Here is a 27,402-nt window from a genome sequence, read left to right on the forward strand (position 1 = left end):
AGTGTAACACTACTCTGCCATCTGCCACCCAACAGTAATAGTCGGGGTTGTCAACCAGTCGCTCCATAGACCTCCATAGATTGCTCCTTATTTACAACCTACATCCAGTAGCTTCATCTGAACAACCATCCTTACCCACACTCATGAACACAAGCTCTGCAAAGCACATGGGTTCTTTTGTCTCCCAGCATGGTCATAAAAAAGGGGCCCTCGCTAAGAGCAAACCTGGGAGGAATGGTAAACCAGCCCTTAATGCAGAGTATTGATTGTGTAGCAATGCCATGTTTTTTCCTTTGTAATCACTCTGATCTCACGACGGCATGCTGTACTTGAACACCATGCTGTGTTCCTCCTTTATTTGTAGAAACCCTAGAAAAATATTCAGTTTACAATGTTATAGAAAAGCATCCTCGCATTTGACAAGCTTGAACCTGAGGGTGTTCAGTTCTTTTCTTGCTAAATGACTTAAATGTAAAATTGGCGTTGATAATTTTTCTGTTGATAAAATCAAGTCATTTCAGCACTAATTTAGTTGCTTTGCTACTGTGAGGTGAACAGGATTGCTGAGGTTTAAATACATTGAGCTCAAAGTCACCACTTCAACGACTTGAAATGAAAACACTCAAATGTTACCTACTTTGTAGTGTCACCCTATTATGTAAACACTCTATTTGAAAATACTTCCACAGAAACAAAGAAAATGTTTTTAGAGGGCACATAAACCTCATCGCAGGCATGAGTTGGCCTTGAAATCTCCCTTCTGCCTGACTGTGAGTAATGCTGTGTGTTACTGTAGTTTCGCCCCTGATGCAGGTCAGTCTGAAGTTTCCTTCCTTAGCTGGTGGGATGGGTCAGACAGACCACTTCATCACTTTCCAGGTAGAGTAGGAGTCAGGGCCAAGAACAATAACTTGTTATCAGAAGACATGGACTGAATGAAGAGCTGATTGAAACTTATAGGAGCATGGTATTTCGACTGAACTGTGGGTGTACCGCTGAACTTGTTATGCACCTAGCTGCAGTGACCCCACACTCAATTTTCTGTCATTCTTTGACCATAAGAACCTGCCCCACAGTCAGCTCTCATCCTGCTCATCTTGTGCACACACAAATGGGGATGAGTCGGGGGGGGGGGGGCTTCACAAATCATTGTCTTCATTTCAGCTGGCCTGCTGGGTGACCTCAAAGAGAGAACGGCAAGTGGGGGAGTGAATGGCTTTTCATTTTTTTGCTTTACTGCTGTCAACCACTGGGAAGGTTTCTGTCCCTGTGCTTTTTACATCCATTTATTTCCTCCCATCCAGAAAATCACTGAGGCCAAACAGTGAGTGGTGTTGCTATTTTTCCATTGTAGCAGAAGGAATTAATTGTGTTTAGTGGGATGATGGACACCAGCGGTGATTGTGAGGTTTGGGAGACTACAGCTGGTGTCAAAGCAGCCATCTATAGAATCAATCAGGGAGATGTTAATGTCTGAGGAGGTGGATTTAACATTGTGATGTAATGCTAATTAGCAGGCCTCCAGGAATGTCAGAACTTGACATGTTTGTTTTCTCTTTTTTTTTTAGTCTTTATTTTCATCACTTCACTTCCATCACATATTAATGAAGAGCAGACAGAGGACCTTTTGAGTGATGCAGCTCTCTATCATCTTAGAACAGTGTCAAGATACTCTGTTACATCTCTTTCTGTGGCTTGCATGTACCTTCCATTAGCTGAAAGACACTGTGTTTGCACTCCAAATACTGCTGATCCATGCTGATGACTCTGTTACTGGATTATCATTGTTAGCATCAGCCATCTGTTATTGTGCAAGAAGATAACATGGACAAGGAGGAACACACAATGGAAAACAAATGCTTACGTGCATCCAAAACATAACAACGCTATGTGAAATATGCACAGCTTCATCACACACACACACACACACACACACACACACACACACACACACACACACACACACACACACACACAAAGACACAGCTGGAAAGAGTAAATACACAGACAGAAAGATAAACTCTCCAATTTACATAATGTGTGCTAGTTTATTCATCACAGTTGGGTCAAAACTGTTCTTTTGCATTGTTTTTAATTTTTTACTTCAGCATTCAGTTTAAAAGTAAAAATAGTTAGATGAGATTGATACCATTCTCATATCTTTATGGTAAATATAAGGCTATATCCACCAACAGGTTAGCTTTCCATAAAGACTGGAAACAGGGGAAAACTGCTAGCCTGGCTCTGTCCAAAGGTGACAAAATCAGCCTACCAGCACCTCTAAAGCTCACGAATTAATACGTTATATCTTGTTTGTTTAATCTGTACAGATACCAAAGTATAAAAACAACACATTGTTCTCAGCTGTGCGCATGCTAGTAGGCAGACCTTGCAGTGTAAGTCAATTAGTTGATTAGTCGACCAAGCAATTAATTGCGAAAATTATCTTGAGATTGATCGATAAAGAAAGTAATTGTTAATTGCAGCCCTAATTAGCTATGCTAACTGGCTACTGGCTGTAGCTTCATTCAGCTGTACAGACATGAGAGTGGTATCAGTCTTCTCATCCAATTCTTGGCAAAAGAATATGCATTTTTCCCAAAATTTCAAACTATTTATTAAAGCTAATAAAGTACTGAAAACTTCCTGAAGGCTTTCAGAATAACATCAACAAAACAAAAAAGATTCAAATAGGTAGCAGATAACAGCAGAAGTGCACACTTTTTAAATCAGTGGTTTTGTAAGCTTAGCTCTGAGACCAGCTGTATGATTTCTGTTTTTTTGTATCCAAGGCAACATGTCGGCTTAGTTGATTAGCTTTGCCTCTTCACAGCAGGAAGTTCCTGTGTTTGATCCAGGGTTTATTCTCCTTGTAGCCTACTTGCACATGTCTGCTGTTGGTGTTTCAGTTTCCCTTTACATTACAAAGACATGCATGCTAAGAGATTTGGAGACTCCTAAAATAGTCTGTTGGTGTGAGTGTGCCCTTACACCTGTGATGGACTGGCAGTCAGATCTCCCTACCTACTGCCCATTGTACCAGTGCATGCTGGGATAGGCTCCAGCTGCCCATGACCTTGAGTAGGAATACGCAAGTGCACAAAGTACAAACTGTATGAAAGTGTTGTTTTAACGCGAAAGTTTGAGGTACTGCATCACACTTGCAGAGTGTTTGTATTATTATTTGAGTAGTTATAGCAGCCTACATTGAAATGATGGATGGTGTTTTGTCTCATTCAAATCTAATTCTGTTGATACATTCATCGTTTACTTGTTGAGAGACATTTTTACTCAGATGCATTATGAAGCTTGTGAAAACATATATGTGAACATGACTTTGCCTCAATCAGAGTCATTTGTTCTGTGAATCATCTCCAGTATATTAGCATGTATGTGCTTTCATAGGACCTGCTTCCTGCTGCTTCAAAGAGCATCTTTCACCTCACATGCGTACATTAGCTCAAGCTGGTGGACATGCATCCATCAAATTCATTAAAAATGTTTATGTAGGTTGTAAAACACCCAGAATACTGTACTTGCTGCCTCTGTGGTTTTTATGTTTATTACCTATAAATTCAGGCTGATTTGCTTGTTAAACCCTTTTTAATTTCTAGTAAGGAAGTCAGGATGGGCTTTGTAAATGCTCCAAAACACTCTTTCCCTACAGAGCAGTTTGGCTTTTTGCTCATATATTTTTATTTGTTTGCAATACCAGGATTGAAGTGAAGTCAACTGTCATCAGTTTTTAACATTTATAAAGGAAAGGCTACGTCAGACGTTATTCCACAGGTCTTCATATTGATAGGAAATGCCAGTTTAATTATGCAGTAGAAAAGAATTACCCAGTAAGAGATCATATCTGCAGCATATCACTGTAAAATGAAGAAGTAAATCAACACTAAAATTTAAAGTGTGCAGAATTTATTAGTGACACATTTTTCCTTTAATCCCTGACAAAATCTTTGCCACACTGTTGAACATTTTATTTTTACAGATTCATAATTGAAACACAGTTAAGGTTTTTGATTTTCATTAGCATACTGGACATGACAGGTGACGTGTGATGTAGCAATGTCAAAATGATGCAGACTGTTTTTTTCTTTTTTAATTTCCCATTTTAAATATGAAAGCACCTTTTGTTCTTCACAAACTCCCACTCACACAACCGCAGGAAACAGTGGCCTTTCCAGTGAAGCATGGCTGCAGCTTTCATGTCATTTACGTCTCATCAGTGCTGCTCCTGGTGAGGGATGATACTTGATATTCAGAGGGTTAGCTTTGTTTCCTCAAATTAATCAGCTGCTCCTGTTTTCTCATGCAGAGGAGAATCACTGGGGAGATCTAGAAATTGTTGGGGTAATGTACAACACTATAACAAAGGCAGGCTGTAAAACAGAATCTGGAAAGCGTGTGTTCAGATGGATTTCAGATGTGGGCTTTCGTGATCAGTGGGATGTGAAGTGGTATAAATAATGGACAATCCAGAATATGTGGTGCTGATGAAAGAGTATAGTTGTGCTAGAATCTCTGTGGCGTGATTTGGATGATGGGAAGTGGTCTGAGAGTCATCAGAAAATGGTGGAGACTAATTATAGCTTCTGTTTATGCATCTGTATGGACTCGATTAAGGCATACTCCTTCATTAGACAGATCACAGCGCTTATGGCTGCAGTTTTACATTAAAGAGCTGTGAAGACCTGATCTTTGATCTGATTGAGTTGTCACCAGCACCTTGTGTGTGTGTGTGTGTCTAATGTGTGCATGTTGTTTTAGCTGTGTTTTATTGTGTGTGTGTCACTCTATCACTCTGTACTATATATTTGTGAATATTAAGGCAACTGAATGCAAAATCACATATAAAATAATTATCTTGATGTTCATTGCGATTACAATCAGTGTTCCACTGTCATGCTTTACATTAGATAAAACTCTTTTTAAATGTATAAAACAAGACCTCCAAAAATTCATTATTAGTTTTTAATTACAATGTACTCATTCATTTAGTTTTGTACAATAATGACACAGTATTATCTTATCTAGGGCTGCAAATGAAGATTATTGTTGATTATTGTATTATTTACTTTATTGTACAATCAATTGATTGACCATTTACTCAGATTGCAGAAGTTCAAAAACCAAAGATATTTAATTTACGATAATATGAAACAGAGAAAAACGTAACATTTAAGAAGCTTAAACCAGCAAATGTTCGGCATTTGTGCTTGATAAATGACTGAAACAATTGCATAGTGGACAATTCATTTTCTGTTGATTAAGTAGTTGACAAATCATTCCAGCATTAATCATACCATCACAATTCAATACCTCTCAAAGTCAATAAACAATACTATTGAATTATCGCCCGCCTTATTTGTACTAATATAGGGAAACATGTTGCTTTCACAAAGGCCATCTCAGAGACTCTGAGTCCGACACATTGAGACGTCAGGGGTTGAAATCCAGTGTTGTTGTGACGGTTATTCAGATGTGTGTCAGTCTCAGTGGGGTGTGTGTGGCGTGAGTGGGCTGTTTTTTCGCCCCCTTCTTTTCTCTTCTTGCATCTCTAAGTGTTGACTGGATTGTGTTTGACAGATATGGAGTTTGGAGAGCGGCTGGCCTCCCCATCATCAGCCCCGTCCTCCCTTCACATGGCCTCCTCTTCAGCCAGCTCCTCCCCTGCTCCACCCCAGACACCCTCCACCAAGTGCAGACCGGACCCTAGCCCTGAGGGCAGCTCCCCTCTCACCACCTGTGGTACGTACACACACACACACTCCCACACACTACTTAGATGTGCACAAAGTTAAGGCACAAGATCAAATATGACTCGGTTACTTGTTTTGATGTGTCATTTTGTTTTAAGTTGATGTATTTTATCATTCTGGCCAAATTTTAGACGAGGTTGAGAAATGATTTTCAGTAGGTTAAGGTCCGAGTGCGCAGTGCTGCAAACAGCATTAATGTTCACCCACAAAACAGCCTTAAATTCACAAGATATTAATAAATGTAAATTAATGCGCCACTCTGACTGACTTTACAATCGGTCTACATTTATTATTATTCTTTATGACTACGCTTCCACACAAACTTTTGAGAGGAAAAAATTAAGAAGAGCCAAATCTATTTGGAGGGGCTGTCCAAATATATTTTGTGGAAAACACTGAATTAAAATTGTGCAACAATAAGGGGGCTTAAGACACCTTCTCCCAGTCTTAACATGTAACAGACAATTTTGATAGGAATGGAAAGGCTGTTGAATTAATGAATGCCAACAATTAAAAAGCTTTGTACGCCCTTGTGGATGTCTTTTGACAACCTTTAGCTCCAGTTTGTCCCGCGTGATTTGACACGTCTGTCAGCCTCACAGTGTGCATGCAGCCGCCAACATCCTCTTGTTTTCTCTGAATACTAATTGTGGTCAAAGTCATTATGCATTGAGCAGCAGTGATGCATAAGCTGTCAGATTACCCCTGACCACAAAATAATGTGCAAATTTACATACCGCAGTTTGTGATTATTTTTTTCTTTTCCTTCATGATAAGATGCCCCAAAAAGTAGTGTTTTTTTGCCATGCTATCACAATGAAGAACACATTAGAGACATTCTCATAAATTATTCATTTTCAGACCCCCACACCGAACGTGCACAGAAATTTCCCAGGTAATTTATTTTAGACTGAACACTAAATGCTGAAAGCACATTGGCACCTCTGTAGTCACATTGCTGTTAAGAGTATCAAGTAAATTGAGTTCTTTTAAGAGATTTCTTATCCCCTGTGGGAAGTAGAAGAAAGATATTACACAACCAGTGATGGTAACACCCCTTTGAATAGAATCATACTCTTTCATATGTATTTAAAAGCTTTCTAATTGCTTTAACTAGGTGAGGTGAAACGTTTTTATGCAGCACCTCCTAGTTAATTAAACACAGTAAGAACAAGTGTCTGATTCCATATTGGCATCTGAGAAAAGGCATGACCAGGTTATTTTAAAGAAGTTGGTGAAAGATTTCATTGTTCCAGTAAAGCAGAAGTACATTATATAAAGCAGTGGCCAAAACAGTAGCTGACTCTTAAAGAATAAAGCTGATGTGGTTTAAGGAGCACATTATACAAAAGCGCCTTTTCAGTTAATTAGTTTAGATTGCAGTTAGGGGGTATAGTTTTGATATATAAGCAGTTACAGACAAAAGAACATAAAATTTATTGGCCAGATGGGGTTAATAATTTAAGTTAAGTTACCAGCTGATGATGTCCTGTCTCTGCAGTAGGACAGCATAGAACCGAACACAGCGTTTAGCCTAGTTGGCTTTGCATTTCACAGAACAAATCAACTGGTTCTTAATGAAAATTAGGTATTAACTCTAGTTAATAGGGCTAGACTGGTTTCTCTGATAGAAATACTGGATATATTTGCCTTAGCTGTTGTAAAAGGAACAGGTCAACTTGGCATCAGTAGCTCAGTCTTTTTTTTAGTTATTTATTTATTTATTTATTTAATTATTAGGTGTCCTTTTTTTCCTTTTTTGCTGGAGTTATTGTTGTATACATCTAACAGTGGTAATCCAGTAATAATGTGGTTTGTTCTAATTTGTTAAATATGAGTGGGGGTGCCAGACCCTGAATCATTCATGATTATCACTATGAATGGATTTTCAGACTCATCAGATGACTGTGTCTGTTATTTGCTGAATCAATTTCGAACAGATCAAGCAGAACCCACAGCTTTATCTTCAGTTTTACTCTTTTTTTTTCTTTTGAAGTATAAAATACGGTCCTAAGTCGTCCCTAATGGTATAATGGTATTAACTATTGATGAGATTAGAAATGAATAATTAAAACATGATGTGTTAAATCCATTGTTGTGCACTGTACATGTACTGTATATGTAAATAGAATATCTAGATAGACTGTCTGTCTAGATAGCAAGATTAACTGATGAATTCATATGTTAATCAATAGAATATATTTTAAGCATTCTTCTTACTGTGTCCTTTCTTCTCTAGGTCATTTGCACCAGATAACGGGGGATGGACGTTTAAATATGTCTGGCAGCTCCAATGGTTTTCCTTTAGTCAGCCATCCAGCTTTTGGGCTCTACACATCAAGTTCAGGCCGATCTGAGTTTGGAGGCCTAGGAAGTCTGGGTTTGTCTGCCTTGGCTGCTCACTCCCAGTTTGGTACATTTCCAGGTAGAGAAGCTCAAGGTGCATGTTTTTTTATTTTCTTAATGTACATGAGGAGAACATTTTTCTTCATGGTGAAATTAATGTTTTTCAAGCCTGTCATGGAGATTATTTTGGGGTCTTCCTGGATTATATCTTTAGTAAAGTACTGTATAATTTTTAAATGGTGAGGACAATCGTATACTGTAAGTCTTTATGTATTTGCCTTGTTCATAAAATGCAACCTTCTTCTCTCAAAGCAAGAACATGCAACATTAAGCATTACCTTATGTTTTCATCCTTTATTCTAATGAGGAGGTAAAATGTGAAACTTCACTATAATCTTCCCACAAAAAAAATTTGATTTTGACATATAATTTTTATGTCAAAAATAATTATTTTCTCAGTGATATCTGATTATATGCTTTTGTGATAGTGATATCACCCTCACCTCAAAGTAAATGCACGTTTTAGAAAGCAGATGCTGTTTCAGAGGAATGCTTCTCTTGGGGAACAGTTGCAGCTGTGACATGTCTAGTAGATGAGGTGAATCTTTGCAGCTCTTCCACCAGATGACCTTAACTTAATGTAACTTTTCCTCTCTGAGTATAAAGGGATGATATCACAGTCGGTGGAATGCGCTTGTTATCAATGCAAAACTATATTTTGAACAGAGTGATTAGTACTGTCAACAGGTTGGATAAAACATGCTCTTTTAACATGTTGGCAGATTGGATTCTCTGCATATCTAGATAAAGTGGCTAGTTGTGCCTAACTGTACAGTATCGCTCCCCCACTCCAGAATGGTGGCGGCCATCTGAGGCACATAGCAGAGGAGCAGCAGCCTTCTTCCATCCTCTTCTGGGTCTGCATCCTGTATTTGCATCAACCTTCAAGAGTCACGATCCCGTTCATTTGCAGTCACGTACCTCAGGTAAAAAAGAGCTCACTCCTACCTAAGGTCAAACATGTAGTAGCACATACATAGTAGTTTAAGGCAAAGCAAAGAGGCTCTGCACAGTATATTTATTCCATAAACATATTTTTGTTAAATATTAAAATGCTGACATTGTTAACATTATGAGACTTGTTGTCCTTCTAATGTGTTTGACTCATATTGCTTGTTCTCATGAGTATCCATCTAAAGAAATGCACATTGCCAGTTTCTGTAGGCGTAATTGGAACAGTGAATGGTAGGAGTGCTTCTTCTCCTACTGGGAACTCTGCTGTGAACACCAGTTCATTTCCAACAAAGGGAAATACGGAGAAAACTAAAGCCAACAGTAGTCGAAGTCAAAAGAGCAGCCAGGACCTGGGCCAACTGCACCAGAAGACCGTTCAGCAAGCAAAAGAAAAGGTTAATATTGTATTTGCACAAGCACTACAGTACAATACGCCTGCATGAAAACTCACTTCACTGTTCCGTCGTTCCTTTCTCCTGTTTTACTTGATTAACAAATGCAAATTTTTCGTATTATTTAGAAACCCAACAAAAGACTGCTAGAGACCTCCAGCATGAGTGGCAGCCAATCGGGATCATTGTCAGATAGCTCCAGTGATGGTGAGGAGAGCAGCAGTGACCCTGATGACATGGAGGAGGAGGAGGAGGAGGAGGAGGAGGACAATGACGAAGATGAGGATGATCAGAGCAATGACAGCGAGGACTCTGATTCAGAAAAAGACAGTCGGGTGAAAAGGAAGGTCAAGGTAAGTGTCTCTGTGTTTAAATATAAAATTTGTCAGTAACATTTTAAAAAGCTTGACAAAGAAAAAAAATATTCCTTTTTTTAGTTTCTTTTCAGAATAACACATGAAAGCATTTTTTCCTAGGATGGTACGAAAGTGAAAGTGTTCCTGTGTAAAACTCCTCTCTGTTTAGTAAATGTTAGTTGGGATTGTCAGAAGCAGCCATGGTGGTGGGTGGCAAACTGGATGTATGTGCTAGCTGACAGAGCTGCCACTGTGAGACTCTCTCAGTAGGAGCTGACATGACATGCTGTCTTCTCCCCGTTTTTCCTCATCCTCCTACTCAGCGGCTGACACAGAACACTTCCGAAAGTAAAAAGAAGAGACCTTGCATTGCTGATGGAAATGCAGCTCTAGACAGTCTTCGTGACATCGTTCCTTTGACTTCCTCGTACCGCCTCCAGTCCTCTTCTCATCCTGCTGGCCGGCCACAGTCCGCAGCTCTGTTCCTCCAGAGCTCCAGGACTGCAGAAGAGGAAGGCCAGCAGCACATCAGTGTCATCCAGGCCACAGGGTCGGCAGCCGGCAACAGTCCCCAAGGAGAGTCCCACAGGGAGGCCTCTCCTCTGCCCTCCGGCTCCTCGCCCAACCCCATGTCCTTCTCCAACTCCCCCAAACACTTACCTCCTTCCACGTCACCAAAGCACTTCTCTCATTCGTCCTCACCAAAGCCTAGCTCCGTCTCTTCCTCTCCCAAACCTCTTGCTCTCTGTCCCCCTTTGAAGCCCCTGTCTCTGTGTTCGTCACCCAAGCCTCTATCCCTCTCTTCTTTACCCAAACCACCAACAAACCTTCTGGATGACAGATCGTTACACTTGAACAGTTTTAAATTGAAACAGGTGAGTTATATTTGGTATTTACATTGCTGCATTGAAGGTGATTTTCTTTTTCCCCCCCTGACATCTGCCTATGGTACAAAAAGCAAATTACTGTAATGAAACATAAATGTATTTCTCATCCTCTTTTGCGATAGAAGGAGCTCTGTTTTTATTCATTGTCCATCATTGTTTCTTTCAAGAAATAAATAAAAATCAGTGAGTTCTCAGTGGGCATCAGAAAAGAAATGCTTATAGACTATTATCAGGGCTTTTATTATACTGCATGTGAGTCTGACCGCTACATGACTAGATGTGACAATGCATTTAGCTCTACTGGGAATACTTCACAAAATTGACAAGCAATTAGCTCTGTTATGCTTTGGGATGTTTGTTATCAAGAGGGAGAAATCGGTCTCTTTTAAAGGACTCTCTTATTGTCACTATTTTGAAAAGGAGGGAAAATGTAGCAGTCTATAACAAGAGGGTTTTAATTCATATGATGGTGGTACATTAAATACAGGCTTTTGATTGCCAGAGTATGACAGTAGCAACAAATACAAGATGACAGCTAAAGTCGCACAATGGCACTAAGCCAAACAATTTGAAAATATTTTACACAGCAGCCTTTTTTTTCTTTGCTGTTGTTGACAGGCTTGAGCCTGCTCTTCATTGTCCTTGTCTCTTATTACACCTTAAATTCCTTCATTCACAGCCCACAGCAATGTAATGTGAGTGACAGTTTGTGTAATTACTTCCTTTTTTTCTTTGTTTCCCTTTTCATTTTCATTTTTATCTATGAAGCCCCTCCATTCCAAGGAGTCTGTGAAGCAAGCTTTCTCTCTGCGACCTAAGACCAAGAACTGGTATAAAAGTCACAAAAATTCAGCATCCTCTTCATCGTTGCAGACACCGCATAAATATTCGTCAGATACATTGAGCAGTCATTTACTGTCTCTCCCACACAGCAATGATGCCAATCTGTTCCTGAACCACCAGCCTAATGGAGTGATCCACAGCGCAGTTCAGGATGCCCCCTTGGCCCTCATCGCTAAACCCCGCAGCCAGAGCAGCACCCCCAGTCGCAGACCCCTCCTGGCAGCCGCCAGCCCTCCCTATCTCATGCCCATCAACTTGAGCACTGGCACCAAGGAGATGTCGGGCAGCTCTGCTTCCCCACTTAAGTGTTCTGCCTCATCGGGTCTTGCTCGCAGACCAAGGAAGGCTAAGACTCCCAAGTCTCTTTATGCAGGAAAGAGCCTCTCTAAAACCAACTCATCCTGTCCACCTGTAGACTTGGTCAGAAGCAGTGAGTCTGATATCCACAGCAGCAAGGACTCAGACGACTCTTTAGGGGATGACTATGATGACGATGATGAAGATGATGAAGAGGACATTGGGGATGAAGATTCTGGCAGTAGCCTGTCAGGTAGATTAAACACACCTGTCTTTAATTTAATAAAGACATGCCATTGATAGCATGTTATTGCAGATATAAGCAGTTAGATGAGACTTCTTCTAGAAATTAGCAGTGCTCTGTATGGTTTGGTTGTGAGATGAATGCTAATTAGGGTAAAATTTTTCTCTCTCTCTCTGTTTCACTCTGGAATCCCCTGCAGAGTCGGAGAGCAATCTGGAAAGCGACTCTGATGGCTCTGAGGATGATATGAAGGAGCGTGGAGACACAGAAGCAGATAGCGATGCAGAAAGGACTCCTCTGAAACTCGCTAAAGCGTCCTCATCTTCTCACAAGTCCTCCTCGACCCTCTCAGCCAACTGCTCCCTGCTCAACCTGCAGATCATCAAGCCTCCCAGTTTACCTAGTAGCCTCCTCGCCCCCACAGCAGTGATCAGCTCAGGGGCACTGAGTAACCACAGCTCCCTATCGCCATCCTTCACGTTTGCCACAGGTAACAAATCTGTGTTTGCTGAAAGACCAAATACAGCCACAATCTACCATACAACTTCAATGCACAATTTAATAAGATACTTGAATGTGTGATTCACAAGTGTTACTCAGTCAGATAACAAAGCAGGATTATGACCAAGGTCTGCTTGGCGTTTATTTTCCCCCCTCTCTATTTTGTTGCTGGTCCAGGCTTTTTTGTGCTCCCTCCTTCAGACTATCCAACCGTTCAGCGGAAAAGGTTTTCCAGTATGAAAACATGGGTATATATTTCTCAGTAGTTCCAGGTTAAAATGAGCTCTCTGGAAGAAATTGGTTGTCATTGTTTTGATGGTCCCCAGCAGCTTTTGCTTTAATGACCCAGGCTTATGCTTTATACATCTGATACTGGATGAGTCACGGAGCATATTACGTTACTAACAGAGCCAGATTCTGCCCATAATGGGGAAAATATTCATTTATTGTTCAATTCAGTCCTGCAATGGAGTAATGGAAGAATCATCTCACAGCCGTGAATTACTCTTCATGATCTTAAAGACACATTTATAAATGTTTACATTTATAAAAGAAGGAATTTATCAGTGTATTTTACACTAGCAATACTACAACCACTGAACTGTCATTGAGGCAGTGAGGGCTGTCACTGTACAAGCTCTGTTTCTGTGTTTGGCACTTCTCTAATGTGTCCAAAGGTCTGAATATTGTTTGTCTAATATTTTATGTTGATGTCCATGCATATAGGGTGAACTCTGTGCTGCACTCCATTGACCTTGGTCGTATGGTTATTTAAGAGAAGTCATGTGAAGTAAAGTTTCCTATTTAATATATAGAACAACTATCCACAATCAATTGATATGTCTAACAGCGTCTGGGTTGGAGGTTTTTGATTTTTTTTTTTGCAGTAATATACCCCCCTCCTTATTCTGTATAGTGGATATATCTGTAAACATGGCAGGTTTGTGGATTTTCTCAGGTCCCTGCGGGTGTGAAAAGCGCTGAGTCATTTCTCCTGTTTTCTAGGATCAGGGAAGAGGAAGAGAGTAACGGACGAGAGAGTTCTGCGGTTGCCTCTTGAGTTTGGGTGAGATGTTGTGCAAGCAATTCATACCTTCATATCATAAAGGTTTGATGGTCTGACTATGTTCAATTTGTCCTTACTATTATACTTCCTGCATTGTTTGTGCTTATGCAATTGGTGTCATAGTAAAATGTCAGCTCACTGAAGGCTGACAAGTGACCTTTCCTAAAAGGCACCCATGGCAAATATTATCATATCTCCGGGTTTGCCACATACAGACAATTAATCATCTTTTATAAAAATTGAATTCAACTTGAAAATGAATAAGAAACACAGTTCGCTCAACAAGTACTGTCATTGCGCCATAAACAAGATATTTATCGCCTGTAGTTGGGGCAGATCCACGTGTAAAAGTGTGAATATATAAGCACAGCTGGAGATCCTGATTTGAGGACAGTGGCTTTTTCATCAAGAGCTACGTAGGAGTTGACCACAAAAAACATCCTAGCCTATCTGTTAGGGGCCTTTTAAAAACTCAAGTCTTGAGCAGGAGGTCATAGTGGGCCGGAAATGAAATGAGGCCCAGCAGTTCAGCATCAAGGGGTTAATTGCATCCAGCTTCAACACAGACATGCAACATTAGCAGCTCCCTGCCCACAACTTCTGCAGTCTTGGATCAGAGTGCCTTTCATCTTCTAGGGATGTTTTTCATCAGCAGGTTCACAGGAAACAGAGGCCACAAGGCTGTATATCAGCCCCTGCTCTGTCTGGGACAACAGCCTGCATGTCTTTTTCTGTAAGCCATGGCTGCTCTCCAGCGGAGCTCATGGGAACTGAGGGGTTGCCCCACTTGGCCCATGGCCAGTCAGGAGTGTGATTACTGAAAGGGTCAGAGGACGACAAGGCCACAGACTACCCAATACACAGCTGTACAGACATCATTTACATAGCGTATCTCCTTCCTTGCTTGCTGTTGTGAATGAGAGCATGATATGTATCTGTCCCAACACTTGACACTAGAACAATATTATTACTCTGCAGGAGGGAATTTTGAGCAAAACATTCAGCTTATAAACTATATATTAATATATATTAATATAATATATATATTAATATATTAATTAACACATGTCTTTGTTCCTCAGGTGGCAAAGAGAGACCCGAATCAGGACTGTGGCAGGTCGTCTACAAGGAGAGGTTGCTTACTTTGCTCCATGTGGGAAGAAGCTGCGTCAGTATCCTGATGTAATGAAGGTAACTCTACAGTGTGTAGCTTTAAATGCTTAGTCATGACATTATGTAATTGTAAAGGATGACGTGTGGTGATTGGACTTGTTAATATGGCTGAAAGTTCTTATCAGTGCTTTAATAGATTTGCATTATTCTTTTTTTCTGCAGTATTTACTACGGAATGGAATAACTGAAATCTCACGGGATAACTTCAGCTTCAGTACAAAAATTAAAGTTGGGGACTTCTATGAAGCCAGAGAAGGACCAGAGGTAAATGTTTCTACTTCTTTTACCTCCACAACACAACTGTCACACGACCTTTCATCATGGTGTAGTAATTATCTAGAATTCATCATCAGTTTCTTCACTGAAGGATGTCAACATTGATTCTGCAGAAATATGTCATTTAATCATAGATGGAAAAGTAAAATAATATATAATGTAATATATATTTCAATCTATCATTGTAGTCGTGTGATCTATGCCCACCTTAAAGCTGCAATTTGTAATTCATGAAATTTCACTGAGAGAAATTACAATGCCCACATCTGTGTTTGTTTTGAAAACACGGGGTTAAAGAGAGATGAAACACCCACACATACATTTTAAGCATGAGAAACAGTCTGCTGTTGTCTAAATGCAGGAAAAGTGTTCCCTACAGAGCCTCAACCTCACTGTAACAAACTTTGTTGGTTTTGAATGTCTTCCTTCTGCATCCAATAACCCAGGGTTTTCAGTGGTTCTTGCTGGCAGAGGAGGAGATTGCTCCCAGTATCATAGCGATGGATGGGAGGCGCAGCCGTTGCACAAAGTCTGAGCACCAGCCGATAGGTGATGGCACTGGGGCCAGACAATGGAATTCTCATCCTCTTAATATTGGTGAAAATAACTTTCAAGATGTCAGCGATGCCAAGCTGCTACGCAAACTGGAGGCTCAAGGTCAGTTTACATCTTAGAAAACTGTCAGCGGCCCCCGGGTCAAGAAAATCAAACATTAAACACCAACAACAATTGGTTTCATATTGCATCAGTTATTTACACAGTGGTTTGGTACATTTATCGTTTTTTTAACTGGAGATAAAGTGATGTCACTTCATGATATTTCTAGATCTACATCAAAGAAGTTCAACAGCTATGTAGATGTTAATAGTGATGAATGTTTTTGTGTCATTTCCTCAAAATCAAGCTAAAAATGATTCTTTCTAGAATCACATAGTACAAACCATCTTAAAAGAGGCAGCAATATTGGTTTCTTAAAAGGCCATATTGCCATTATTGCAAAGACAGTAGGTCGTTGCAAAAACTCCAGGCACTTACTAAGAGTATCCGCGGGTCAGTTTTTCATGAAAGTTTTTACCTCAATAGGGTCTGTGATTTCAGTAACACATTTCATCATGTTCTAGAAATAGCTCGACAGGCTGCTCAGATCAAAATGATGAGAAGACTTGAGAAGCAGGCCATGGCGCAAGCAGCCAAGGAGGCAAGGAAGCAACGAGGTAAACAGCTGCTGTCTAGTCTCTTAACACTGCGTCATAACGCTGTGTGCAAGCCTAATTTGTTTGTGTCTTCCAGCAATAATGGCTGCAGAGGAGAGGCGGAAAAAGAGGGAGCAGATGAAGATTCTTAAACAGCAAGTAAGGATTTTACTTTGAGTGCATTGTTTAATTTTCCATGCAAAGCTTCATGACTGTGTGCAGCTGCTTGGAGCACAGTTTGTGTGCTCCAAGGTGAAAATGTTTTTAGTTGAATTGCTTTCTACAAGGAAGTTGCTATCCTTCAAAATGCTGCACCTTCCTCATCTGCATAGACCCACTATACTTCTTCACCCCCCCCCACCACTCTATAACATGCATGACTTAACAGTTAATTTATTTGATCTTGCCCTCATCCTTTTACCAGGAGAAGATCAAGCGCATTCAGCAAATTCGTATGGAGAAAGAAGTCCGTGCACAGCAAATTCTCGAGGTTCGTCCTGAAAGTTATTGCAGAAACATTCTAAAACACTTCCTTTCTGCTGTTGATAGGATTTTTTAAAAAAACCAACCAAAGGCTATTCCTAAATTATGTGGTCCCACTTTTCGTCACATCTAGTGAGTACATGTGACTAATGCTTAATTGGTTTTTTGCAAAAGTGCCATTGAATATGAAAATCTCCTCAGACCGTGATGGAGCTTAATACAAAATACAGTATTTCATTAAGTAAGAGGTGGCCCAGAGTTTACCATGGCTAGGTGAAATACCTATTTAGCATTCCCTCACTAATAGAAGCTGTGAAGTATTTTAGCTTTTTATAAATCAAATTTCAGTTGACACGCTTGGCAAGCGGCTCTTAACAGGATTTTGTTGGGGCTATAATTACTGATAGAAATTTTGCTTAATTTATTCTCACTGCCTGCTGGTGTTTCATAATAACTACAGCCACTTTGTCTTTCAGTGTTAATGGGACGAAATAATCATCTCATTGCTCAAGATTTCAATATGTTAGATTTGACTTTATCAGTGAGCCACTGGCTCTATTTAGATTCTTATATGTATTTTATACATTTAAGATAATTTGCCTAGTCCTTTACTTTATTTTCATTTGATGATTTTAATTGATTTAATTTATCTTGGCTAATTTTCATTCATCAGAATTTGCTGCCCCAATGAAATGTTTATTCAATCAAATTCAATGTTTACACAATCTGGTGTATAGAGTACGTATGTGTTTTAATATCATAACCTGGTTTGCATGTACAGGCAAAAAGAAGGAAGAAAGAAGAAGCAGCCAATGCCAAAATAATGGAGGCTGAGAAGCGAAACAAGGTGAGTACCATGATATTAAAGAACAAACTGTGATTGTAAACTGTTGCTTCTAGTTTCAAACTGCTTAAAACATAAGTCAGTCTGATTGTTCAACTGCCACAAATCTCATGCCCCTGACTCTCAATCTTTTGCCCCTGTATGTCTGCACTACAATGTTTTTGCTCCATTTGTACTGCTTGTCAGTGCAGAAGAGATTTTCCTTACTTCGGGTAATCACTATGATAAAAAGAGTTTGGATCACCTCCTCGCACTCTACATGTATCTGAAACAAGTTTCATATTAGCTCAACCAATGAAGACTAGCGGCCTGGAACTTTAGCATGATGTTGTTCAACAAGGCCAGACGTGTATGTTTTTATGTGTATGTTTTGGTTTCTAATTGAGTTCCTCTTTTCTTCTTAAAGGAGAAGGAGATTCGAAGACTGCAGGCTGTCATACTGAAGCACCAGGTAGGTTTCTTGTCCACAACCACATTACACCAAAGCCATTCTTACTGTTCTCTAACTAATGATTATTTTCAGTAGCCTAATGGAATTATTTTGTACAATATATCCTGTCAAATTGCGCTTTGGGGTTCTTGGTTGTATGTTTACTTTAGCTTACCATTGGTTGGATTTTTCTTGCATTGATTTTCTTGTGTGATTTTCTATTTCTTAATACTTTGCCAACTCTTTCTACCAGGAGTTGGAGAGGCATAGACTAGATATGGTATGGGTATGTTTGTTTCTGTACATTTAACAACATATTGTGAACGTGTTGTGATAAATGGTTGCCATCATAGTAATGCGTAAAGTGTAGCATTGGCTGCAGTCATACTAGTCATCCTTTCCGCATGGCTTTTCCAGAACGGTGCACTGCATACGTCTGCGCTCTTTGTCTCTCAGAGAAAACACATCCTTTATCCGCCCGATATGATCAGAAAGGCTGTAACTCCACAGGAAATATAACAGGATGCAAAGCATGCTGATAGCCTGAACGCACACCAACTACCTATGACATTGTTTTTCTTTTGGATTGCTTAAATGTAGGTACACAAAATCCTGTTACTCTACAGCATGTGAGCCAGCCGTCTAATCCATTCAATCACCTGAGAAACGTCAATATACAGTGTGTACTCTTGCCAGTGATTTATACCACTGAGTTAATGGAAACATTATTCTTATCTTTTTAGCTTATTAATTTGAGATTTAAATGTTTTATCATGGTTGTTCATTTGCGTGATTATTCTCACGACATATATCTTAACTGTAAGGGAGGCAATGATAGCATGGATGGATGTCTTGATAGTTTCATACGACATTGTACATCAGTTGATTATAAATTCAGTGTTGTGCTTGTCCCCGTAACACTTATTATTTTCTGCTTATAGTTTTAAAGCTTTTGGCGTGTACCTTTCAGTCTGCCGCTTGCCAACATGCTCATATTAATAATGGCTGTTTCTAACTTGGAGCTTATGCTTTGTGTGTATGCATCACTACCCGCAATCTAGTCTATCATCTTGTTCCATGTGGTTTAACTGTTTTGTGTTTTTACAAAGTGCAACATTTTGATTGTGTGATGATTGTAACAAATGGGTGATGTGTGTTTCCTCTTCTACTGTGCATGTCTCGGAGTTCATACTGTGTTGCATATATGAGCCCTTTTCTTTTCAAAAAAACAGTAGGCACTGTGAATAGATTAGAAACTTTATGTCTGTGCTTTGCCAGGAGAGGGAAAGACGCAGGCAGCACATGATGCTCATGAAGGCTGTAGAGGCCCGTAAGAAGGCAGAGGTGGGTGACACCTGATCTGCTCTTTGTTTCTGGTCATCCCTGCTCCCCTGTTCTGCTACACTGTTTTATTGTGTTTTCTTTTGTTTAGTAATTTCATGTGCGCGTGCTGCAGTCTGTAGTGGTGGGACATACTAACATAAATGTACAAATGTGGTCATTGAGGTCATAGTTTGTGTTTTTTATTGTGTCCACCCTCTGTAATTCTGAGCGAAAGCACAAACATCTGCTGCAGTATTATTAATACTTTCTCTTTCTCTTGGCTGTAGGAGAAAGAGCGTCTGAAGAAAGAGAAGAAGGATGAGAAGCGGTTAAACAAGGAGAGGAAACTGGAGCTCAGAAGGCTGGAACTGGAAAAAGCGAAGGAGCTGAAAAAGCCAAATGAAGACATGTGTTTAGCAGATCATAAGGTATTCACGCACTGGGGAGCTGCTGGTAGATGAAAATGAGAGTCCATCATGGATAGTCTCCATCTGTGGAGTGTGTGTGGAAATCAATCATTATAATCACTGTAGGAGCTATAGGCATGGAGATTAGAAATGCTTTTGACAAATTTGTGGTTTCATTGTTTCACTATCAGATCTACCAAAATAGATGTGTAATATCACTGAAAGCATCTGGAATTGATTAAAGAGAAAGCAGGTGTAGGTCAAAATACTGCCACCAAGTGGCTACTGATGCCAAAACACCAACCAGAGTATTACTGATGACTGTACATACATTTCTGTAACAGCAGTTAACAGATAAACTAGTCTGAAACAAGTAACACCAGTACTGTGAGAAACACTGTAAAATATATCTAAAAAGACACACATGAATAGTATTTTAAAAAGAGTAAAACAAAAAAGATAAGATGAAGCTAAAGTAGAATAAGACAAATCAAACAGTAGAATAAGAATTACAGTGCAGTGCAAGATATGAATAAGTAGTCCCAACTTTAACTTAATAAAAAGAAGAAGAAGTGGTCAACAAAAGAAAGACCTGAGGATTGGAGCTGATCTCAGGGTTTCTTGGAGTTTGTTCCGCATATGTGGTGCATAAAAACTGAATGCTGCTTCTCCATGTTTAGTTTTGAGTCTGTGGACATTGAACAGACCTGAACCAGACGGGCTGAGTCTGGACGGTTCATAACAGAGCAGCAGATCAGAAATTAAACCATTCAGTGCTTGTCAAATTCTTTGACAAACAGGAAGCCAGTGTAAAGATCTGAGAACTGGAGTGATGTGGTCTCTCCTGGTCTGAGTGAAGACTTTAGCCGCAACTCTCTGAATCAGAAGACCAGTAAAGACAGCGTTACAGTAGTTGAGCCTACTGAAGAGAAACGCATGGACAGGTTTTTCTGAATCCTGCTGAGACACATGTCCTTTTATTCTTAATATATTCTTCAGGTGATAGTAAGCTGATTGTTTTAATGTAGATTCTAGATACAAATGGTTGAGAGATGATAAATATAATGTATTTTATTTTTCGAATCTTGTTTCTTGTATTTCTCCTCAGCCACTTCCAGAGTTGTCCCGGATCCCGGGTCTGGTCTTACCAGGAAGTACCTTCTCTGACTGCCTGATGGTATTGCAGTTTCTACGCAGCTTTGGGAAGGTCCTGAGGTTAGACATAAATCCAAACATGCTCAACCTAAGTGACCTTCAAGAGGGGTTGCTCAACATTGGAGACAGTATGGGCAAGGTGCAGGACCTGCTGGTGAGCCTGCTCTCTGCAGCCGTGTGTGATCCTGGTATACCTGCAGGTCACAAGGTGAGAGTATTGAAAGCCATACTGTGCTGGGTAATCATGTGATTTTACATTACATTATTATATCTCTTCATATTAAGAGGCTGTGTGTACACTGAGTGAGATGAGCATACAAGGACAAGAGATAGCAAGACTGTCATCTTAAACATCAAGCATGTTTCATAATAATCCTAGATGTGTCCCAGGCTCATACCAGGGGTCACTTAAGCACTTAACGTTACTTTCTTTACTTAGAAAAACCTCAAAAGGACTCCTGTTGTGCTCTTCTGGGCTATACCCTTCACCTGTGCTCTGCCCTCGTGGGCTACAGTATATGAAAAGGAATTCTGGTTTTAACTTACTTGGTAAGAAAAATAAGCATTTGTTTGTTAAACACTGTGACTAAACTTTTTTAAACACTTTTTCTTTCAGAATAAGACTGCCTTGGGGGACCACCTGACTAATGTGGGGATCAACCGAGACAATGTGTCTGAGATCCTGCAGATCTACATGGAGGGTCACTGTGAGCAGACAGAGCTGGCTGCTCTGGCCCTCAGCCTCAGGACCAAGGCTTTTCAGGCCCACAGCCCGGCACAGAAGGCCTCCATGCTGGCATTCCTGGTTAATGAGCTGTGCTGCAGTAAGGCTGTGATCAGGTGAGGGTCCGGCCTCATTTTGTCCTTTGATTTAGCTGTTTAACAAATAAAGCAAACTCTCAGTGTGTTTGTATGGCAGTAATTCTACTTGACTATTCATGGTAAACTAAACTACCACTAAAATAAATCCTGGTCATTTTAAGGCTTTGATACGTTTGCGTTAGATAAATCATTGTTGGCCTGTGAAAATGAATCAGAGCTGTAAAAAAAAAAAAAAGTGTTCCTTATGTGCCTGAAGCAAACAAGTTAATCTCTGTGCCTGAGAGTGGGAAGTCTTGGCTTGTTTTATTCATGGAGGCTTCAATTTTAATGGCATAAAAGAAGTATCAAAAGGAATATGACAAATCGCGGTCTGATAGACAGTTTCACAAGGTTGCATCAAACTGCGTGTCATCAATTTTTCATTAGTACTGGTAACACTTTGAAACATATCTGATGCACATTGCAGTGTGGCACAAATGCACCATGTTCTTTTCATTATACAAAAAGGTGAGAGAAAACATCTGTTTCAATATCGTCTGATACTTTACAGTGAGATCGACAAAAACATAGATCACATGACCAACCTGAGGAAGGATAAGTGGGTTGTCGAGGGAAAGCTTCGCAAGTGAGTATATGCATCGTCTAAGCTGTTATTGGAAGATTCTGTGCTTACACTTCAACATTTTGTGTTAGTGAATGAGAGGGCGATGCTGAAACAATCTGAACTGCACATGATCGTTTACTCCACAAGCTAACTGCTGACTCCCTGTTTGTCCTCAAAGACTGAGGAACATCCATGCCAAGAAGACAGGGAAGAGAGACAGCAGCGTGGGCGGAGAGGACAGCCACACCTTTGTCATCCCCACTGCCAGAAACAAATGCAAGAGGAAAGAAGGCGACAGTGAGGAGGAAGAGGACGAGGACGACGACAGTGAGGACCAAGGGGAGGAGGAGGAGGAGGAGGAAGAAGAATCAGGGGGAAAGAAAGGGAAGAAAGCAGAGATATGTGAGGAGGAGGTCAGTGACAGCATGATGCTTTTGCTGGAGCCAGCAGCTAAATCAGTGTTTGTTATAGTAAATGTCAGCTGGTCTACTGGTCTCACACTAATGAGATCTTTTCATCTAGGACAACAGTGTACACTCCGCCAGCATGGAGGAGCTGGAGAAACAGATAGACAAAACATACAAGGTAAATTAAACAACTATGACACTATTTTTGTTTTCACAGGATCAGCTCACCAATGGATATAATAAATGTACTTTTTGTTCTCTTTAGCAACAGTGTCAGATCAGACGGAAGTTATTTGACTCATCTCACTTGCTGCGCTCCATGACGATTGGACAGGATCGCTACAAGAGACGTTACTGGGTCCTTCCGCAGTGTGGCGCCATCTTTGTGGAAGGCATGGAGAGCGGTGAAGGTGCAAACCAAAACTGATAAGCTGAGATGTTTGGGTTTTTTTGTGCACTTTGCCCGAGCTGACGTTACCTTTCATGTTACTCAGGTTATGAAGAGGTGGAGAGAGAGAAGAAAAGACAGAGGACTGTTAAGGTGATCAGGGTAAAAGAAGAGCCGCTGGAAGAGACAAAGAAGCCAGTGGTCTCCAGCCCGGCGTCGAGCACACACGGTGATACATCCACACCAGAGAGCCAGCAGGACAAAGACAGTCTCAATCTCTTCCTCCAGAAACCCGGCTCCTTCTCTAAGCTCAGCAAACTCCTTGAAGTCGCCAAAATGGCTCAAGATTCAGACCTCTATTCTCACAAGAGTCATTCTGCTGAAATCCCTGCCACTGCATCTTATCCCTCATATCCCTCCTCTCAGACAGCCACTTCTCAGCAGGGACTGACAGATAAAAGCGATACTTCAGTGCCAACTCTGCTTAGTTCCCCCCAGCTCAAAAGCAGCCCCTGGGTAACCTGCAGCCCCCTATCTATCCTCCATGACGACCAGCTCTCCAAGACTCTGACGGAAAAGAGTAACCAGTGGTTTAGCCTCTTGCCTCGCTCTCCTTGCGATGAATCTTCTGTCACCTCTGGCTCCAGCCCCCCAGCCTCCTCCTCTCCTCTTCAGACCATCAGCTCCAAATCCCCCTCCTCCCTCTCCCCTAATCCCCGAGCTACATCCAGCTCCAGCGCTCCTGCTGGGATCAATAACATGTCATCTGTCCTTCAGGTCGGTGAATAACAAAAATGCTGTCTCCGTCTCAGACACAATTATTTCATATTTTTTAGAACACTGACACGTGTTGCAAGTATTAATCCGTATTACATGACCATAAAAGTGGTCTGATCAGTATGTGTTTTTCCTTTCAGCAAGTAAAGTCTGGCATTCATCAGAGCAGAGTGACGCTATGTGACGTGTCCAGTCCCAGCCTGCCCTTCTCTGGTACTTCTTTACCCCGCATGCTGGATCTGGCCTCCCAGCATGCAGAGGGTAGCAGGAACAGGGTCTTCTTTCTGGCAAATAACAACTCTGTCAACAAGAGTGAGACTCCAGAGCCCCTGAGTGACAAGCCCGCTTGTGCCTCATTCCCTGCTGCGGAGGTGGCCAAGACCCAGGACTATCCTAGTCCTCAGCCTATTCCCGAGGGTAAGAATGGCTCGCTGCCAGTATGCACAAGTGAAATATGCTGGACTAAAGACACTCACTACCCAGACAGCACTGGAATACATGCTGTGATGGCCATCAGTCAGTTATACAGCATCCCTATGTTGCTAAAATTAAACAATTATGTGATATTAGTTTTTAAATGTGTGTGTGTGTGTGTGTGTGTGTGTGTGTGTGTGTGTGTGTGTTGGCAGAGATGCTTTGTGGCTGGTGGAGGGTGTCAGACATGGAGGAACTGCACAGTCTGGTCAAGGCCCTCCATAGCCGAGGAACCAGAGAGAAGGTCTTGCAGAAACAGATCCAAAAACATATGGAGTATATGACCCAGCTCTGCGCCAATAGCAAAGATGGTTGGTTCACATTTCCTCTGCTCTCTTTAAGTCAAGAGTCAACACACGCTGTGATATGAAAGTATTGTTATTTGACCTCTTGTGATGTGGCACTTGGTTGCCTTACATTTCATGAGATTGCTTTCAGTAGATGGTAATTTGCTGTACTTTTTGTATGTATCTGTGGTGGCAGCGATTGATGTGGCAGAGCTGGAGAAGCAGGAGGTGAGTGAGGAGACAGTGGAGAGTTGGTGTGTTGAAGAGCAGGCCATGGAGGTGGACATCAGCCTGCTGCAGCAGGTCGAACATCTTGAGAGGAAAGTCATCTCTGCCAGCCTGCAGGTCAAGGTACTGCTACTTTTTCACCAGTATGTTCTCAGATAGGCTCCTGTGTCTTCACTTTGTCTTGATGTTAATAACTGTGTTGCGATGGCCATATTTCACCATGTGTTCTTCAGGGCTGGATGCATCCTGAGCCCCAGTCAGAGAGGGAGGATCTGGTCTATCATGAGCACAAGCTCTTCCCTTCCCCTACTCCAGAGAAGAAGGGACAGAGGGAAACCAGCCAGGAGGAACTTCCTGGCACCGTGGTGCGGCGGCCCAACAACCCGCTTGATATTGCTGTCATCAGGCTGGCAGAGCTGGAGAGGAACATCGAGCGAAGGTAGGGAAGGAAGAGACCCTTAAGTACAAACTTTCAGTTCAGAGTGGATAATATCAGTGTTCATCCTCTCGTGGTGATGGTGAAGGTTCATCCCACTCATTCTAGAGATGCTTAACTGCTCACTGTGTGTAACACCAAAGACTGTTTCCCTCTTTACTTACTTTTTCACTGGTTGATGTTTATGACTGTTATCATTCAGTGGGATAATGGTACAGACTGTGTGTGTGAATGCTGTACAGTTATGCTGCAGTCTCCCTTTCTGTGACCTCTAAGCAGTGAGGAGGAAGTGGCTCCGGGGATGAGGTTGTGGCATAAAGCCCTCGGTGAAGTCCGCAGCTCAGCTCAGCTGTCACTCTGCATTCAGCAGCTGCGGAAATCCATTGCTTGGGAACGATCCATCATGAAAGTGGTTAGTGAATTGTTTATATTGTTTTATAGCTCACACTAAAGATGTCCTTCTTCATGAAGATCAATCTTTAAGGCTGCAGGGCTTCTCATTCCATTTCATGAAAAACTACTATATGCATTATCATTTAAAAATACATGAGCCTCTTGAAACGAATCAAGGATAACACAATAAATCTGCACAGCTTGTGTCCCTTTAAAGGTGAAAAGGAGGGAAAGGTGTGTCAGCTGCATCAATTTACAATACATCATTACCAGCCAACAACCACATCAGATAATAGCCCAATCAGTAACAAATCAACATCATTCAATATGCCTGGCTGCACAGAAAAGCATAAATCACTAGTTTTCATAGTGAGGTACTGTATATCAGTTTGAACTACATATGTTTGGTGTTTCCAGCACTGCCAGCTCTGTCAAAAGGGTGATAATGAAGAACTGCTCTTACTCTGTGATGGCTGTGACAAAGGCTGCCACACATACTGCCACAAACCCAGGATCACTACAGTACCTGACGGCGACTGGTTTTGTCCCACTTGTGTAGCGAAGGTACACCAGCATGCCCTGAGACTGTATCCCATGTACACACCCAAATTAATTGATTTCTGTTTTTTATATTTTTGTACATACTCTTATTTCTAAATTTATGCTACTTTCTACTTGAATGGGAGCACCAGTACTGTTTAATTTCCCCCTGGGGATCAATAAAGTATTTCTGATTCTGATTCTGATTTGAATATGATACGTTGTGTGCGTCTCTACACCAGTCTTCTGTGCGTTCTGTCATTCAGGAAAGTGGTCAATCCCCTCGGAGCAGGAAGCAACAGAGCCGAACAGCTGGAGGAGGGAAGAAAGGCAGTGAGGTAAAACGAAATAGTAAGCCATCTGCGGTAGGAGAGCTCATCAAAGAGGAGGCTGCCAGCAGCAACAGCCTGCCAAAGAAAGGTACCAAGGAGTTCAAGAAGAGGAAAGGAGACGACAGCCCGCCCAGCTCCCAGGCCAGGCATGACAGCCCTGTCTCTTGTGCAAAAAAAGCCAAAACGGCCAAAGACAACAACACGAATGGGCTGGCGATGTGCCGGTACGCATGAACACACACTGCATGCCTAGGACCTAGCAGCATTTACTTCATCTTCTCATTGTTAAAAACCCTTGTGCAGTCATGAATCTATGACAATCAAAACATCCATTTACCGTCATTGCATGTCATATCAAACCCTAAAATCAAGTGGTGAAACTAGAGTGAAAGTAAATCAAATTTTATTTGTGGTGTGAAGTGCTCAGCTTTGTTTGCTGCTTGTTCTCTCCAGAGTGCTGCTGGCTGAGCTGGAGGCCCATCAGGACGCTTGGCCCTTCCTCACGCCGGTCAACCACAAAGCTGTCCCTGGATACAGGAAGGTCATCAAGAAGCCGATGGACTTTTCCACCATCAGAGAAAAGCTCACCAACAACCAGTATGTTTGTGTTATGTTCAGTGTTTTAAGATAGACAGATGTTTTGTTTTGATGTGCATGTGCTCTTTTCATTTCATGATTTTCTATTTTTGATTTGGACGCTGCATATAAATTAAAACCCT

The 27,402-nt window shown here is 41.2% G+C and overlaps 1 protein-coding gene across 1 annotated transcript in view; it reads left to right on the forward strand.

Annotated features, from left to right (window-relative positions):
- The window catches only part of LOC139292094 (bromodomain adjacent to zinc finger domain protein 2B), a 40,919-nt gene that overhangs the window by 13,039 nt on the left and 478 nt on the right, over nucleotides 1–27,402 (forward strand). Inside the window, exons 2-37 of the mRNA XM_070914250.1 lie at nucleotides 5,593–5,754; nucleotides 8,005–8,190; nucleotides 8,966–9,097; nucleotides 9,327–9,520; nucleotides 9,646–9,870; nucleotides 10,197–10,748; nucleotides 11,529–12,153; nucleotides 12,344–12,634; nucleotides 12,912–12,917; nucleotides 13,651–13,711; nucleotides 14,794–14,902; nucleotides 15,047–15,148; nucleotides 15,607–15,817; nucleotides 16,282–16,374; nucleotides 16,451–16,512; nucleotides 16,778–16,843; nucleotides 17,618–17,683; nucleotides 18,087–18,131; nucleotides 18,364–18,396; nucleotides 19,389–19,454; nucleotides 19,721–19,861; nucleotides 20,949–21,203; nucleotides 21,612–21,835; nucleotides 22,368–22,442; nucleotides 22,600–22,834; nucleotides 22,944–23,006; nucleotides 23,094–23,238; nucleotides 23,323–23,993; nucleotides 24,134–24,410; nucleotides 24,623–24,778; nucleotides 24,951–25,105; nucleotides 25,216–25,421; nucleotides 25,695–25,830; nucleotides 26,229–26,375; nucleotides 26,594–26,907; nucleotides 27,137–27,280. Of these exons, the coding sequence (XP_070770351.1) occupies nucleotides 5,595–5,754; nucleotides 8,005–8,190; nucleotides 8,966–9,097; nucleotides 9,327–9,520; nucleotides 9,646–9,870; nucleotides 10,197–10,748; nucleotides 11,529–12,153; nucleotides 12,344–12,634; nucleotides 12,912–12,917; nucleotides 13,651–13,711; nucleotides 14,794–14,902; nucleotides 15,047–15,148; nucleotides 15,607–15,817; nucleotides 16,282–16,374; nucleotides 16,451–16,512; nucleotides 16,778–16,843; nucleotides 17,618–17,683; nucleotides 18,087–18,131; nucleotides 18,364–18,396; nucleotides 19,389–19,454; nucleotides 19,721–19,861; nucleotides 20,949–21,203; nucleotides 21,612–21,835; nucleotides 22,368–22,442; nucleotides 22,600–22,834; nucleotides 22,944–23,006; nucleotides 23,094–23,238; nucleotides 23,323–23,993; nucleotides 24,134–24,410; nucleotides 24,623–24,778; nucleotides 24,951–25,105; nucleotides 25,216–25,421; nucleotides 25,695–25,830; nucleotides 26,229–26,375; nucleotides 26,594–26,907; nucleotides 27,137–27,280 (6,629 nt within the window). The 5' untranslated portion in view covers nucleotides 5,593–5,594. The remainder of the gene's footprint in view (nucleotides 1–5,592; nucleotides 5,755–8,004; nucleotides 8,191–8,965; nucleotides 9,098–9,326; nucleotides 9,521–9,645; nucleotides 9,871–10,196; nucleotides 10,749–11,528; nucleotides 12,154–12,343; nucleotides 12,635–12,911; nucleotides 12,918–13,650; nucleotides 13,712–14,793; nucleotides 14,903–15,046; nucleotides 15,149–15,606; nucleotides 15,818–16,281; nucleotides 16,375–16,450; nucleotides 16,513–16,777; nucleotides 16,844–17,617; nucleotides 17,684–18,086; nucleotides 18,132–18,363; nucleotides 18,397–19,388; nucleotides 19,455–19,720; nucleotides 19,862–20,948; nucleotides 21,204–21,611; nucleotides 21,836–22,367; nucleotides 22,443–22,599; nucleotides 22,835–22,943; nucleotides 23,007–23,093; nucleotides 23,239–23,322; nucleotides 23,994–24,133; nucleotides 24,411–24,622; nucleotides 24,779–24,950; nucleotides 25,106–25,215; nucleotides 25,422–25,694; nucleotides 25,831–26,228; nucleotides 26,376–26,593; nucleotides 26,908–27,136; nucleotides 27,281–27,402) is intronic.

This window comes from Enoplosus armatus, chromosome 11 (assembly GCF_043641665.1).
Source record: "Enoplosus armatus isolate fEnoArm2 chromosome 11, fEnoArm2.hap1, whole genome shotgun sequence".
In the NCBI taxonomy this organism is placed as follows: domain Eukaryota; kingdom Metazoa; phylum Chordata; class Actinopteri; order Centrarchiformes; family Enoplosidae; genus Enoplosus; species Enoplosus armatus.